Here is a 16,575-nt window from a genome sequence, read left to right on the forward strand (position 1 = left end):
ACTATAGTGCCAACTAGTCCTTCCCAAATTTCCGCCATAGTCTAACGGAGACGCTAAAAGCTTAGTTGCTAGCTATTGCAGCTTATAGAGAGAAGAAGAAGAAGAAGAGGAAGGAAGGATATTGTTGCGGAAAGAAGTAAAGCCATTACAACAACGTCCATCTCTTGCTATGGGTCTCATACGAAGCTATAGAGCTATTGATTAGTGGGAGCAACTAAGAAGCAGAGTTTGTAGTCGTCAGATACGTCGATAAATAGAGTATGTTTATAGGAAGTGGGCGGTTGAAGCTCTTTCGGTAGAGTTCTCGTACAAGAGAGCTTCTATAGATTGAAGGGTATGAACAACTGCTGTGTACTAGCGTATCTTTTGGTCGAAGGCCGAAAGTAGCGTACGTCGTGGTACAGAGACGCAAGTGTTCTACTGTTTTCGGACGACCTAATTGTCGAAAGTGTCCAAGTAAGGGACTGTGGAACCAACGGGGCAAGTTCTTAGCTATCCTATTAGCCGACAAGAGCAGAATCTTCTAGATCCCGGGGGATTCGGAAATTATGAGGACTCTTGTAGAGCTAGCTTAAGAGAAGAAAGCTGTTGATTAGTGGAATAGAACTTAAGTGGCGCAAAGGTCGAGTACTTGTGGTATTCAAGGGAAGTCACATCTAGTGGGTGGTGGTTTAGTTTCGTATGTAAAACTTCACCAAAAAGTGAACTAGTTGTCGGTCTGTAGACTTCTTCTGAAATACTAGCCGAAAGGTGCTAATGAGATGCAGAGCATCGTCCTCATCAGGCTCGGTATTGTCGAATTGCAAGACTTGATGTACTTTCTGTGTAGGAAAGCCGATTTCTGGTACAAAATAGGGTCTTTTGACACAGAAGTGACATCCTAGGCTACATAACTTGCAAAGGCGCAATTCCAGGTAGAATTGTCATGCAAGTGATTGTCGTAGATAAGAGAGGGAAAGCCCTTGGCTTTAAAGAACGCTTTACAAGACAGACGAGCTGTCCTCTCAAGTAGTCTTCCAAACCGTAGCTTCTGAGACACTCTCTGGTATGAATATAGTCTCTTAAGTACGTACTGAGAGTATTCAAAGCGGTCGTCTTCTGGGCAATACTATACGAAAAGTCCAACGTAACATACTAAGAATAAGGGAAAGTATGCTGCTTATTCCTAGTCTACTACGCTTGTACGTGTTGTGGAAGAGTGGTCGTTCTTCGAATGTGAATGTGGTCGGATCGGATGGGATTCGAAGAAAGGATACCGATCAGAGGGTTACTGTTCCAAGAGACGTCGTACGTAGATTGTTAGTACTGAGGTAAGATCGTTCCTTGGGAAGCAAGACATTGACGTTTTGGCCTTTCACTAGTAGTTTTCCACTAATTAGCGAACATTAATATGAGGATGTTTTGTCTCAAATCCTTTGTTGGCAGCAGCTTTCAAGAAGTGAGTACGTCGTACAAAGCTGGGATTCGATCAACATAATGAGTTGAGGTGTTCGATGTGGAAGGATGAGGGAAACTAGTGCAGAAGAGGTCTAAGGCGTATATTTGGAACGTTGGTCATAAGCTCTGCTTGAGGAGAGAAGTCAAAGGAAGCAGCAGCAGTACGTCGGACGTTCCAGGTTTCGTAGTTCCATAGGAAAAGACCTAGGGAGGAAACCAGATTATAGAGAAGCTCTTCGAAGAAAAAAGCTAGTATCGGAAAGGAGGAATATCACTCAACTTTTCGTACATAGTGGTAGTGTCTTCTTCGAATGCTTCAACTAAAGTGAGGGCGGAAATAGCAAGAGATCTAGCCCGAGAGTATCGACTTCTAACTCAATATTAGACATTCGTAAAACGTGGGTACTTTCAGAGGTTTTATTATCTAGTCTCAACATAAGTTGAAGGAAGGAGGGTAAATCGGGTGAGAGGTGTGCGATAGTATCGATCTCAGGGTCGAGACGACAATCGTACGAGTATTCGAACTAAAGACAATATTCGAATAAAGATTTATCTTCCAGCATCTTAAGTATTGTATCGTGCGACAGCTCGGTACAATCATCATACAATGTCTGAAGCAGATCTCAAACAAGATACGTGTCGTGTTGCCTGACATATAAGGTATTCAATACCATCGGTGATGCTAAGTGAGAGCATTACTTCGTTTGTAGTCTCATCAACCGTAAAGATCGAACGTACAAAAGTACGCTTTCGATCACATCGAAAGGAGGAGAAGAACAATGAGGCTATTCGCACATTCAGAGTTCCCTACAAAACAGGTAAAACTGTTCTCTCAGGTGTCGTTTGGCCAAACGCTCTGAATGCCTAATAATTATCGAATCGTTCGAAAGGATTATCGTACGCTAAGCTGGGAGTGCCATAAACAAAAAGGATTCTTTGTATCTATCTTCCAGATACAAAGTGGTACAAGTCCAGCTTGTTCTCCCGGCGCTCGAAGCGTAGGAATAATCGTAGGGTGAGGACTCGGCAGGTTGCTGTCGTCGTCGTACCGTCGTACCGTGCTGTTGTCGTAGTAGGAGGGTAGGAGGGGAGAGGATCAGGACGATGCCGGACTGTCGGAGAGGTAGTCGTAAGTCCCGATAACTCAGCGAAGAGGTCGGGAGTAGGACTACGTCGTCGACGACGTCTTCAGTCAGAGGGCTCTAGCGTTGCACATGCTGTACTCGTCCCCGGGACGGGTCCACAGTGAAGGCTGGCCTGTCTGTTGGCAGGGCCAAAGGCCAAGGAATGAGGATATAAACGCGTCAAGTGCTATTATTAAGGCCGCAGCGAGCCTAAAACAAATCGTACGGGGTGGGATATTCTTGAACTGCCTTCCCAGGCAAATAGGGTTAAGAGCTTTAGATAATGTGACAGCACTATGACGATGGTGTGAGGTGGCGACGCAACGTCGGGCTATTCATTTAGAATCTAAAGCTAAGGAGAGAAGAAAGGAGAGGAGGAGAGATCTATATACATATATATGTCAGAAGTAAGGGGATGTCAGGTGAGGAGCTAAGCCCCAGTAGGCTTAAAGCTCGGGAACGCCACCATTCCCGGCCTGGCCTCTGTCGCAGGCGATTGGCTCAGGCGATTGGTAACAGCTAGCGCTGTGATATTACCCCCCCCTTTTAAAGAACGACGCCCTCGTCGTTAAACTCATGGGCTTATTATCGTCCAGATCATCGTAGTCCTCTCTTCCTTCCTCGTATGCTTTTAACCACATCGGTAAGGCTTGTGGTGGCCCCTTTTAATCCGGGTTGTGCACGTGGAAGTCCCGTAGCTTAGCAAGTGCGTACTTAATATCCGACGCGGGATACTAGTCGAGATCTTCGTCACAGTTGAGCTAACTTACCCTATAGAATAGGCGATTCCTACTTAACTTCAACGCTAGCACCTCCTGTACTTTATATTCCACGTCTCCTATGATAACGATCTCTTCTAGGGGAAGTTGTTCTTGTCTAGGGAGAGGGTCGTCCGGTGCTAGGCGTAACTTATTAGGGGAGAAGATAGGGTGGATCTTTATACTAGAAGGTAGTCGCAATTCGTACGAATACCCAACCTTCCTTAAGATCTCGAATAGTCCGGCGCGAGGGTTGTCCAACTTTTTACTAGGGCGTTGTGTATTGTAGTAACCTACGTTCAGGTATACTTTCTGCCCAACTTTAAAGTCGGCCGGTCTATGCTTAGAGTTATAAGCCTTGCCTATTTTGTCTTATGCTTCCCGGATATTCTTTTTAGTAATCCCGATTGCCTCGTCCATCCTTCTAGCCAAAGCTAGTGCTTTTTCCCGGTTAATTTGTATGTTGTTAGAATCGGACCTTAGCGTATTCTAATCGAAGTGAAGGGTAGGGGGTGTGACAGCACGGTGGGAAGCTCAGTACGTAGACGAAGTATCGATTCGGCTATCTCTTAGAATCTAAAGGTAAAGAAGAGAAGGGGAATGAAAGAGGAGAAGATCTAGATATATATATGCCAGGGGAAAGGGATGTCATGTGAGGAGCTAAGCCCCAATAGGCTTAAAGCTAGGGAACGCCACCATTCCCGGCCTGACCTTTGTCGCGGGCGATTAGGCAGGCGATTAGGTCAGGTGACAGGCGATTAGCCAGGCGATCCAGGTGGTCCGTAACAGGGGGCCGACCATTCATAAGCTCGTACGAGGACATGCCTATACTAGATTGCGGTAAAGTAAGTTGTGTGTAGTCCATTATAGGCAACATCTCGGACTAGTTGTCTTAGTAGTACGAAATAAAGGGATGTAACCTAGCTTGGAGAACCTAATTATAGTTTTCTGTTTGACCATCCGTTTGGGGATGGTAGCCTATAGAAAGGTTTAATTTAGTACCTATAATCCGACATAGTTCGTTCTAGAACGCGGAAATAAACTAGGGGCCTCGATTACTAATGATTTCGAGGGGAAGACCAAAATACCAAAAGATATACTTTATAAAGATACGAGTAATTCCTTTAGCATCTATGTCTTTAGAACAAGGAATAGAGAGGGCTTGTTTGCTCAAACGATCGACGATAACGCATATATTATCGTACCCGAATTTGTCTTTAGGGAAGGAACACAAATCGATAGATACTTATTACTAGGGCTATTTAGGAATCGGTAGGGATTGTAGTAGGCTAGGCGTCTTGTCTCTGGGAGTATGTGCCCTGTTGCAAGCGTGGTAGTTCCGTACGTATTGCGTTACATGTTTGAGTATGCCGGCCTAGTAGTATCGTTCGCGCAATAGCTAGTACGTTTTGTCTCGTCCTAGGTATGCCGTTAACAACTAATTATAGGCCTCCCGTATTAGGTCTGTACGCAAGTCGTTTTCATCCGGGACCACCAATCGGTCGTGGTATAAGAGTAGACTATTTTGGAGAGTAAAGCCGTCGTCGCCCTCGTAGGTAGCTTGTGCCCGTAGTGCGGAGAGGGATTTAGCTGACTTGTTCGCTTGTAGGAGTCGATCGATAACACTAAGAGAGCTAGTGAACAAGTCTATATCCGCAAAAGAGGCTTTAATCGAAGAGACGTCCCGAAGTTCTGTGTAAACCCGCGAGTCTAGCTTTTCTAGACTTAAGAACGTTTGCGTACGCATATTCTTTTTTACTTGATCTTGAGACGTAGTTTCTTCGTTGCGCCTAGTTAGAGCGTCGGCCTTAAGGTTGTCTTTCCTAGCGCGGTACATAATAAGGAAGTCGAAATCGGCCAACACTTCGGCCTAGCGGGCTTATCTTGCGGTGAGTTGTTTAGAGGTTATAAAGTACTCTAAGGCTTTGTGATCCGTGTAAACCTTAATCGTATGAGGGCTTCTAATAAGCTTAGCTCTCTATTCTTTTACGCTTTTGACTATAGCCAGCATTTCCTTGTTATAGATCTCGTAGTTGAGTTCTACTAGGATTATAGTTTTAGAGAAGTATGCGACTAGAAACTATTCGTCACTATGCTTCTGATTTAAGATGCTAGCGATAACACCGTCCGAAGCGTCCGTCTCTAGCATACACTCTCAGGTAGCGTCGTAGTGTTGTAGAACGGGGGCGTGAGTAAGGGCTTGTTTAAGCTTTGCGAAAGCTTCTCTATAGTTATCATTAAATATAAAAGGCACGTCCGAGCGGGTCAAGTGATTGAGAGGAGCCGCTACTCGTCCGTACTTAGGTATAAATCGCTAGTAGAAGTTGTAAAATCCTAGGAAAGACTATATCCCTTTGACTATTCTAGGCTCTTTCTATTAATCTATAACTATAACTTTCTCTAGGTCCACACGAATACCGTCGATGCTAATAATAAAGCCTAAATACTTCGTACTAGTAATGTGGAACTCATACTTCTTAATATCCGCTTGTAGTCTAGCGTCCTGTAGCCGTTGTAGAACTTTCTTCACGTGTAGCTAATAGTCTAAGACATTATCCGAGTATATGAGAATATCGTCTAAATAAGCCGTGCAAAAGTCGTCCAAATAGTCAAACAAAACGTCATTCATATAGCGTTAGTACGTAGCCGGACTATTTATTAATCCGAAAGGCAAGACTTTACATTTGTACGAACTATAGTGTGTGCGAAAAGTAGTTAGCTCTTCCGAATCGGGTTGAACTCGGGTCCGGTGGAAAGCTTGTTAAATGTCTAACTTAGTGTATATCTTAGCTATAGAGATCCTAGCCAAAGTCTCGTTAATTAAGGGAAGCGAGTATCGGTCTTTCTTAGTAATAGCGTTTAGCTTTCGGTAGTCGATGCAAAAGCAAAGAGCTCTATTCGGCTTCTTAACGAATAGAATAAGGGCTACGAAAGGAGATTAGCTAGGAGCAATAAATCCTTTATCTAAGTTGTCTACTAAGTATTACTTAGTAACTTCTAACTCTTTGGCACTCATTTTGTATAGTGGGCTAAACGATAATTCCGATTCATCTTTCTCTAGCTAAATCTTGTGATCGTACGAGCGATAAGGAGGTAATTTGTCTGATTCACACTAGGAGAAGACATCACTCCATTCTTAGTATTCGAGAGGGATCTTCGACAAAAGCTCTTAGCTTGTGCTATCGTTAATCTCATTTATCTCTCCGTTTGGACTTAAGAAATCAGGAAATCGTCCAAGCATAGGGAAAGGCTAGTCGGTCTCGGGATTACTTTCTTGGGGCGTACCCATAGGTACGTCTTCCTCGGCCCTCTTATCTGAGATCAAGTGGTCTAGCTCGTACAAGCTTAGACTAAAAGCAACGTTTTCTTTCCTTTGTAAGTTTGTGGAGAACGCTGCGGCTAAGATAAGGTTCAGATCTACTCCTTGAGCTAGGTATTACAGTAGTGCCCAAACTTTGGGGCGCTTTTTTAGGGTTAGTCTTTTGTTCGGCGCTCTTTTTAACTCGTTCTCCATCTTTAACAAAGATTCTTTATTATCGGACTTTTGGGTGCGCCCTAAGCAAGGGACGTACGCGCGAACTTCCTTTGTACTCGACTAGTTGTCCGACGTGTACTCTACCACAAGTAGTGCTAGCGGAGCCAACTTAACAGAAGGGGGCGGAACATCACCCTTAGGAGAGGCCGCTGCTAATCCTTCTGGATCTTCTAAGCTTACTTCCTCAACCGTAACTTTTACAACTCTTTTGAGTATAATCGGTGGAGAACGTAAACCGGCTGTTTTTCGTTATTTGTCCGTAGCTAGGATCATATCTCTCCGATCTACGTCTAGCTAGTGTTTTGTACGATCCTAAATAGGAAGCATCTTCAAATGGAATCGCGGTACAATCCTATCTTAAGATAGAGAAATTGGGTCGGAAGGGCCGTATCCTTTCGGCTAAAGAATCGTGCGATTCGCTACATCTAACTTTATTTAGCATATTTCCATCTATGTTTTCCCTAGAATAACTTTATACTAGCCTAGTGTAGCGACATAAAAAGGGACTAATAATTGCTTTCTTTTGTCGATAATAAAGTGCAATCGAAGAATGTGAGTAATAGAGCGAGCTTCCGCTCCGTTGAACCCTCTTATAAGTATAAGGCTAGTCAAGCGTTGTATACTTATGCCCATAAAATTACAAACCTCTCGAGCTAACTTGTACGAGATAAAGCAAAAACTATTTGCTTTAGTATCGAGTAACGCGTGAACATATAAACTTATTCTATTAAAACCTATCGTATAAGGATAGGAAAAGTGTTTTCCACCCATAAGGGTTTGCAAATTTAAGCGCGAATAGTCAATAAGACGGCCTAAGAAGGAGACTTCTCTTAGGCTTTGCCATTTCCCGAGACAAGAGGGCGGGCGGACGACTCGTCCTCTTTATCACTACTTAACAGCATTTCTCCCACAATAAATCCTCCACTAGACTGCTCTTAATAACCGTACGGAGTAGAGTAGCCAACGCTAGTCTCGTTTACTTGTACTATACTTAGCTCTTCGGTCTCGAGGTGTACTTTATAGAGGGTAGAGCTCTTCCGAAGGAGTGTGTAGTCACGGGCCCTGTGACCGTTCTTTCCGCAATTGTAACAAGGCCCAAGACTAGAGGCATCCCGTGGAGGCTCGGTATCTTGGCGGGGAGGTGGAGTGGTTTGTACCATAGGGGCAAGGGGACGAGACGGTGCGAAGTTAGGCCCGGGGGAAACTAAGGATTGTCCGGCTAGGACGTGCAAAAGGAAACGTCGAGTCTTAGAAGCTAGTGGTCGGGAGTCTAACTAACCTAAAGGAGGGCGCTAATTGGCGGGCAATCGCCTTTCGATCGTACGCAGTTGGATGTCGCGCAGTTCTAAGTTAGTACTCTCGGCAGCTATACAAAGGAGTTGAAAATTCTCTTTGAGCGTATAAACTTGGGGCGCTAAGCTTATACGAATCCTTGTGGATAGCTTAGCTCGAAAGTCTCGGTAATAGTTACGGGAGGATACTCTAGCTTGTGCTACTAGAGTAAGAAAGTCAGCCCGGAACTATTGATCCGTCTGATTTTCGCTCATTATTAAGTGTTAGTATTCGTCCCTCTTCTTAGACTACTTAAACTCGTCGGAGAATGCATTCTTAAGGTCTTATAACATAGATTCTACGTTCTTGTACGCATATCGTACTTTGAACAAGATGTTCGGGAAGCGAGCTTCCAGAATCATACGAGCTATTCTAGTAGTACGGCTAAGGACGTAATTCATACGCTCTTCCTCAGACACTTGGCTATCTATGTATCCCGAGGCAAGGAGTTTTCCGTAGAGGCTAAGGATCTATGACTAAAACGTAGGATTAGTACTATCGTCTAGCTAAGGTGGGTCCGGGAACCGGGTGTTATACTGTTCCTTTCTCTTGTCGGTGGGCCCAGGGGTAAGTCGCTCGGACCGATAGCGCCTTAGTATAGAAGGGAGTGGGTCTTTGCTATTGTCGTCGTCGTTGTCGGACGAGGAGTCGTCCGAGGAAGGATAATCGTCGTTGTTAGGGAGGGCCCCTAACATAAAATGGGTCCTTGGGTTCGAAGCAAAGAGGTCCGCGTCCCTTACGTGCCCTAATTCAGAGCGTCGAGATCCGGCTCTGGAGGGCTATTGGTGGTGGCGAGAGGCGCTTCGTACGGCATCCCTTGCTTGCTTCTAGAGAAGGGGTCTCTCTTGTTCCAGGAATACAAGACGTTATAGGATAGCGTCGTAGGCCTCTAGGGACAATTCCAAGGTTTGCGTAGTAAATTGTCGGGAATGTTGGGGTCCTATACTTAGACTAGTTCCTGCAAGGGAGCGTCGACTAGAAGACGTACTAGCCACAGAGATTTCAGGTAGTTAGGCTTTCCCCTTTTCCTTGAGATTCTAAGAAGGTCTAGCGTCTTCGACTAAGGGCTGAACCGCAGGAGAGCCGTTCTTCCTCGTACGGTTTCCGCGTCTTCGACCGCCTCGTCGTTGCGCAACTCTTGGATCAGCCGAGAGAAGATTCGGAGTAGCGGGCGATGCTATGCTTACTCCGATCGATTCTCCGGCGGGTGCAATAGGCGTACGTATGTCGGCCATTGTAAAGATATAAAATAAACGCGTCAAGTGCTATTATCAAGGCTGCAGCGAGCCTAAAACAAATCGTACTAGGTGGGATATTCTTGAATTGCCTTCCCAGGCAAGTAGGGTTAAGAGCTTTAGATAATGTGACAGTACTGTGACGATGGTGTGAGGTGGCGACGCAACGTCGGGCTATTCATTTAGAATCTAAAGCTAAGGAGAGAAGAAAGGAGAGGAGGAGAGATCTATATACATATATATGTTAGAAGTAAGGGGATGTCATGTGAGGAGCTAAGCCCTAGTAGGCTTAAAGCTCGGGAACGCCACCATTCCCGGCCTGGCCTCTGTCGCAGGCGATTGGCTCAGGCGATTGGTAACAGCTGGCGCTGTGACAGCGACTAAGCAGGCGATTAATTTAAACGATCCGTAACAATTGGCGTTGTGACACACGTGATCTTGTTTATCAAAGCTTATCAGCGTTTATCAGCAAGCAGGTGATCCGTAACAGCTACGCACTCTGGACTAAGTATTAAAACGTACGCATTAATCTGTGAATAATAAACAAAGAATTAAAAAATTGGAAAAATGCTGAAGCCAGATAAGCCGAATCTTTAGCACTAGCTCAAACATTAAATGAAACATTTCACGTGATATACCCGATAATATCACCAGAACCGTGATAATAAAGTTTCTGCATTTTTATTAAATATGAAATTTTACAAACTTCAATAATTATCGCAATTAAAAGTAAACTTATTTATTACGTTCTAGAATTATTATAATAAAAATATCTATTTTATATTAATTCCGAGTCTAATTATTCTTTGTTGATTTTTATGAAAGAAACATAACTTACAATTCATAACAGCGATTCCTATTGTTAATAGCACCATAAACAGAGTTGATGTATGTAATCCCCAATTCTCTAACACCTGAGCTTGCTCTTCATGGGCAGTCATGGTTATGAGTCCCATGGTTATCCCTAGGAAGCTCGCCAGAGCGTTCCATGGTCCCGCTAGTCCACCATCAGTCGACTTATCTCTATCATACCTCAAGCCTTCTCTCGATCGCCTGTTTTGAGTGGTCGAGTATGTAACAAATACCACATCAAGAATTCGACAAATCCCTATCCCGACACTGAAACAACCGAGTGCCCGGTGTAAGGCGTTTAAGATGTAATTCGATTTGGCTGGATGGGAGAGAAACGTATAGCCTGCTATACAGGAGACCTTGGCTCATCAGTGACAGACCACAAAAGGTAGGTTTTATGACTAACGAGACCAGGAAAGATATTACGTTTAGGTTTTCCACCTAAATCTCTTGAGAAAGTACCGATGACAGTTGCAAGAAGACCGAAAATGCCAACGGCGACATGTTGGACGGACTCGTCGTCCCAAGGGTAGCCCCAAGCCTGTTTCGAAAACGACATCAGAAAACCGGAGAACTTTCCACATGAAGGTTTCATTGAGCCTGCACACTTACATGACCGAAAACTATAGATTTGAACACAGAGTCAGCATCACGCCGCAATGAAGCAGAATCAGTGTTTAGTTTACGTGAAAGACCCAAGGCAGAGGGTACAAGAAAGGCAGCATCCAGGACCTCCGATGTTAGCATCGGATGGGAGATCACCCATGCGTTATGAACAAGAGCCGCCCAGAATGAGAAGTAGAGAAGGTAAAGACTGCCAATTCCTAGATGACCGAAGCATTGTTGGGTGTACGGACTGGAACAAAATCCCAATCTGTGTCCATAGAGTTTAGTCGCAACTCAAAGAAAGAGTACGGTATGGCAAGCATGAACTCACAAGGTGATCACCCCTAGGAGAATTTCGACGTAGAAGAGTATCGGGAGGACGGCGAAAATTACGTGTTGAAACACGAGGCGAACCTTATTTGTAAGTCTAGGGATGGAAGACCTCCTATGCCACACATTATTGAAGAGATATGCCACGACAAGAAAGATGACGATGTATCCCATGGCGCCATGAGATGATGACAGTAGTCCGTTCTTCTCGACGTAGGTCGCTGCAGTTCCAAGCACCATCGAAATGACCGTAGCAACCCTACAAGCAATGTACCAAGGATGGTTTCTATCTCTGAATACAATGATCATTGGGAGCATAAAAATCGAAGCCGCAGTCATGAGAATGATGTGGACCCATAAGGCTGCAGCAACATGGAATTGCGCATCAAGATAATTAGTTTCAAGAGGCACAGTGTTGTTGTGCAGCTTGTGTGACGAAATCATCCAGATAGCCATCATAAAATTGAATGCTGTATGCATTTAGCGAGTCATATCACCAGATTTGAGGGCAAAACTCAACGTGTATGGATAAAATTGACTTGGAAGCAGAGGAAGATTCGGATCGGTCTGCGAAAAACAAAGAAAGGATAGAAAGATGAAATAACCATAAGGCGCTCACACGGAATGGAATGCAACCCATGTGGATTTATTGATTTGGCTCTGCACACGCTGCTCTTGTGTGGAGCTGATTGAGAGTAAGCCCTAGCAAGAGTATTTATCCGAGCGCAGGCCCTTATTGGAAGACTTTCCGACGACTGCACCGAGTTGCAACTCAACAGGCGCGTTATGAGCCCAGTTGATTTGTGTTCAAGACAACGTTATGAGTGGAAGATCGTGCATTTGTGGAAAACTTTCCCAGCATTCGCAGCGAATAGTCCAAGAATCGCCCTTTCAGTTCGGAACAAGAGATGCACCTGCATATCGCCGTACTCGAGCCACATCTATAGAAAGATGCTATGCAACAGTAGCCATTGGATATGGTGACACAAAAACAGAGAGATCCAATTGAAGGTTCCGAGTGGTGAAGTAGAACTGACGAATCAGCTTGCTGCATGTCCTGCAACCCAAGAACCAAGAAGCCTTGAAAGCAGATACAAAAACTGTCGCTGCACTTTCCTGCTGATGCAAAGTGGAAATGCAAATCTCCCCATCTCGTTCCCTTGTATTTCTCTAGTCAAATTCCAGGTTCGGAAGGATGTGGTCGCTTCCCGATTCCAATGGGACCAGGGTCTTTTCGGTGGAGCACGGTTGAAATCAGAAAAATTGTGTAGAATACCACAGCGAGTAGTACTGTGACTACAGTACGCCCCCCTGATCCTTTGTTAGTTTCTTGCCACTCGGTTATTTTGAAGTAACTTGAAGAGGAGAAAACTTATGCTGCTTTCAAGATTTCCGTTGCTGTGGAAATTTTAATATTCACACAGAATCTGTCCGTGCAATCCCATCATACTTTCAAGCAGCAAGTCTCCATATTTGTGGCAAACTAACAAAGGATCAGGGGGCGGGCCGCCGGGGGGGTGGGAGGGGTACTGTAGACAGGGAGCCAATTCTTCTCACTTGAGAATCCTATCTCTGTACGTAGGTAGATTTTAGACGAGGATTACCGGGGGCTTTGGCCTTTAAATAAATGGGTTCCCTTCCCTGCATGTAAAATACCACGTGATTGGATACTTTACAGTGATTCTATTTTGAAACTAAACAATCGGCGGTATAATGGATCTAGAATTATCCGTAATTGTTCCAAAATCATGAAGTGCACTGGGTGACACTGGACTAAATTCCCGTCATGTTGTGAAACTTCGCCTCACTGAAACAAGCAAAGCAAATGCTTTTAAAGATGAGAGAGCGACTCTTAGTAACTAATTAAATATCGTGTCCAGAACTTTCTAGACCAGGCAGTTTTGGGTCCAGCTTTTAGCATCATCATCCTAATAAATAAAGCATAACCTTAAAGTCAAAATACACAGAAATTATTTAGTGAGTTCATTAAGCGAACCCCCTGAGTTTAGCGAGATTATGACGTGGCGTAGTCCAGTAGCTTAAGTATGTATATTTAACAATGAATGTATCAATTGTCCGATATTATGTTAGAAAACTATACACAATCTCTATATGAATTCTAATAAACTATAGAGATGGCTATAGGGAAGTTCTACGGATCTTGGGCTACCTACCCACTTATTGAGGAGTCGACTTTTGGTTCCAAACTGCCGTATTCCCCAGAGCAGATTTTACCAAAAGTTGCCCTTCTTCGCTACATCTACACGACCACATTGCAGTTTGTGTAATTTTGATTTTCAAACCGACATTGATCGAGTATTGTGGGCCGTATTTATGCATGAATACACTGGCGAACTTAACTCCAATGATTCGAAGGTGGCGTTTCAAACAGGGATTGTACATCTGACTCGCGATTATCACCCACTCCTTCACACACGCAAGAGCAACAACCCAATGGTTTGAACCGTACCTATCGGTCACTCTATCAACACTGCTGCTAGTCTTTCCATACTGAACTGCAAGGAGCAACAAGCAATGTTTGCAGGTCGCTTCCGCAATTTTCAGGTCTGATATAGCCGAACCGTAGAGCTTCGAATATAGTAGCTTCTGTACTTAAAACCTAGGCGTTGACTTATTGGCATTGTGGGCCGGGGGTGGAAACCGAGAGTTGATGCGTGTTCTATTTAATCACCAGACAAGAACATCTCTTTGGCAATTGCGAGACACTCGGAGAGAATCAGCTACAAGAGACGTCAACGCGGAGGTCTTGAGATGGGGGAAGCAATTCACACAGCTCAGTTGCAGCCTTGTCCCAAGCTGCAACTGTCATGCTTCGACGCATAATCTTCATCAACTGCATTATCCGGTACTTGACTCGCTGCCACTAAACGAATTTCTTACATGGAAAGGTTTGAATGATTTCATAGCCGGTCCTCTGCTCGCTGATCTCTCAGAAGCGAACTGGCGGCTATTATTGATTCGGGAGTCGGTAAACACTTACATGGATCAATAGGTGAGTAAATATTACCTATCATGGAGTGTTGTTTAAGCACAACCGAGTTGCAGTGGAGCGCAAAGAAGCCACATCGTTGTTCTAGACTGCATTATAGTGGCTTGACCAGCAGCGGACTTGTTCTATACCCACAGTCGGATGATATGCCATAATCGGACGACCTGTCATAGCTAGCTTGATTCATTACAATAATCATACATACTGCCGACGACATATATAGCTCTGGCAGATTCAAAACATAGTAGCTCTCGGTACCTCCTCGACCTCAGAATATTTTGTCGCTAACAAGGCTACTTCTGCATTGCTGTTTGTCTTGAGGAAAGCACTACAAAGTATGCCGGCGGCCACACTGACGTTCAAACTATCAACATTGTGGCTCTGGCCACATCCTTGAATGTACAGGTCCACATCGGCTTTGCTTCTCAGATTCCAGCGCAAGCCCTCACCCTCGCTACCCAACATGAGAATGCAAGGTGACTCGGACAAGGGATCCCCTAATTCATCAGTGGACACTGATCGTGGCGTTGTTGCATCCTTGTTATTCAAAGGCGCCACGCCGGCAAAGATTTTCCAGCCAGCATTTTGGGAGTCGACTATAAAACCAGCAGGTGTACTGACTGAGAACAATGTCACGTTCTCAGAAGCACCTGCGGAAGCCTTAAGCACAATCGGACTGAAAGGTGCACTGTTGCGAGTAGAAATAGCTACGGCTGAGACACCGAGGAAGCTTGCGGTTCTTAAGATTCCACCTGTCATCAGAACAGAGTCAGTTAATGTTCCAATGATTCAACTTAATGGGGAGTCGAGAGGTATTGTATTAAGTGACCTGTAATCTTGAAGCACCTTTGACCTGCATGTTGCAGAAGAAGAAGAAGCGAGTTATATGAGGAAAAGACGACACTTACCCATATTCCCTGGATCAACGATACCATCGAGTAGAAGGACTAATGGCATTTTCCCAGAAGATGGATTCGTCAGTTGGAAGTCGGAGACCCCGTTGACAGCAGCCTCCTCTCGTGACTGATGACCGAGAGTCGCAAGAAAGCCATTCCGACCTTCTCTTGTAGCAAGTTCTCCCAAACTTTGAACAGGCAATCGGGGCAACGGGGAGGCTTCCAGAATATAGCCATTGTGTGGGCGCCCTGAGCTCAGCTTCTCCATCAGACGCAATCCTTCGTTTCCAACACGTACTACCTCCACGCCATGCTTTTTGGCGAGCCGCTCAAGCTGAGTATCACGCTCACCACCTTCCCGATTCTCTCCATTGTAGATGTATAGCTTGTATAGTTTTCTTCGAGGTATCCGTCTGCTCATTAGAGCTGCCTCAACTACTGATGTCCCGTACAAGAACTCAGAAGCTGGGGTAGTGTAAGGGATTACTACAGGTGATTTGTCGGCCGCATGGGGAAGGCGAGCGCGGTCTGGAGGACCACGAGCATGAGACGAGCTATTTACTGGTTCCCTCGAGAATGATTGTGTCTTGCGTTCAGATGAAGCATCTTTTAGTCTCAACGATCGAGATTGTCCTTCACCCAAATCGCGACCAGAACGGTACTTATTCACAAGACTTCTACCAAAGTTCCTGTCTTGATGTGTATTTGCCAATGTCTGGTGCCCGGAAGTGTTCGGGGACCCACCAGAAGTCCGAGGTCTAAAAGGCCTCTCGCGAGAGGACAGAGAAGGATAATCCAATGATTCAGAAGCAGTTCGTTCCTGGCCAGACGACGTGCGTATGAAAGGAGCCTTTTGATCTTTGTACGAAGACCGGTCTGGCCCTTTTGAGAAGTGTGCAGAGTGAGTCTCCCCACGGGATGGTCGAGGTCGATCGTTGAATTTTGAGGATTGTTTCAATGAAGGAGGATAATTTTCGCGCGATGGACCAGAGAAGTTATCTGATGTTCGATGGAATGACGAATGTGTCCCAGCTCTTGTGTCGTCGAAGCCATTGAAAGATCTCCGTGGTTGAGAAAAATGGTCTCGCCTTCCAGCGAAGCCAGAATCTCTTGATCTGCTCGTTGCTGCCCGTTCTTCCGACCTCAGTTCGTTCTTCACAACTTTCTTGCCCGCAAGAGGAGCATGGTGCCGGAGGACGCGCCCAATCGCAGTATTGACCGATGCTGCCTTGCCTACATGATAAGAGCGATGTAGATTCTTCAAGCCGGTGGTCCTCGTTGACAGAACATAGTTGTGCATTGCCTTGCACTACAGCCGCTGCACTCTGAAGTGAAGCTGCCGGCTCCCTATTGAAAAACTTCCAGGCGTGAGTTTTCAATTTCCTATCGAGGCTAGCGTCACTCCTTATCTTATCTGGCCTGGTCTCGGTAAGCCTGCAAGTATTCTGTCGCGTCGTCTC

At 45.0% G+C, this 16,575-nt stretch overlaps 2 protein-coding genes across 2 annotated transcripts; both read right to left on the reverse strand.

Annotated features, from left to right (window-relative positions):
* Positions 1-10,619: 10,619 nt before the first annotated feature.
* LY89DRAFT_670144 (uncharacterized protein) lies at positions 10,620-11,665 on the reverse strand (the record flags this gene model as incomplete). The annotated part of the gene is made up of 3 exons (XM_018213144.1): positions 10,620-10,814; positions 10,886-11,147; positions 11,211-11,665. The coding sequence occupies 3 exons, from the start codon at positions 11,663-11,665 to the stop codon at positions 10,620-10,622; spliced, it is 912 nt and encodes a 303-aa protein (XP_018069947.1).
* Positions 11,666-14,337: 2,672 nt separating this feature from the next.
* Positions 14,338-16,512, reverse strand: LY89DRAFT_89013 (uncharacterized protein). The gene is made up of 2 exons (XM_018223492.1): positions 15,128-16,512; positions 14,338-14,971 (listed from the first exon to the last, which is right to left on the reverse strand). Exons 1-2 carry the CDS (start codon positions 16,413-16,415, stop codon positions 14,454-14,456), a joined length of 1,806 nt encoding a protein of 601 aa, XP_018069948.1. The 5' UTR covers positions 16,416-16,512; the 3' UTR covers positions 14,338-14,453.
* Positions 16,513-16,575: the final 63 nt, after the last annotated feature.

This window comes from Mollisia scopiformis, assembly GCF_001500285.1.
Source record: "Mollisia scopiformis unplaced genomic scaffold LY89scaffold_14, whole genome shotgun sequence".
Classification (NCBI taxonomy): domain Eukaryota; kingdom Fungi; phylum Ascomycota; class Leotiomycetes; order Helotiales; family Mollisiaceae; genus Mollisia; species Mollisia scopiformis.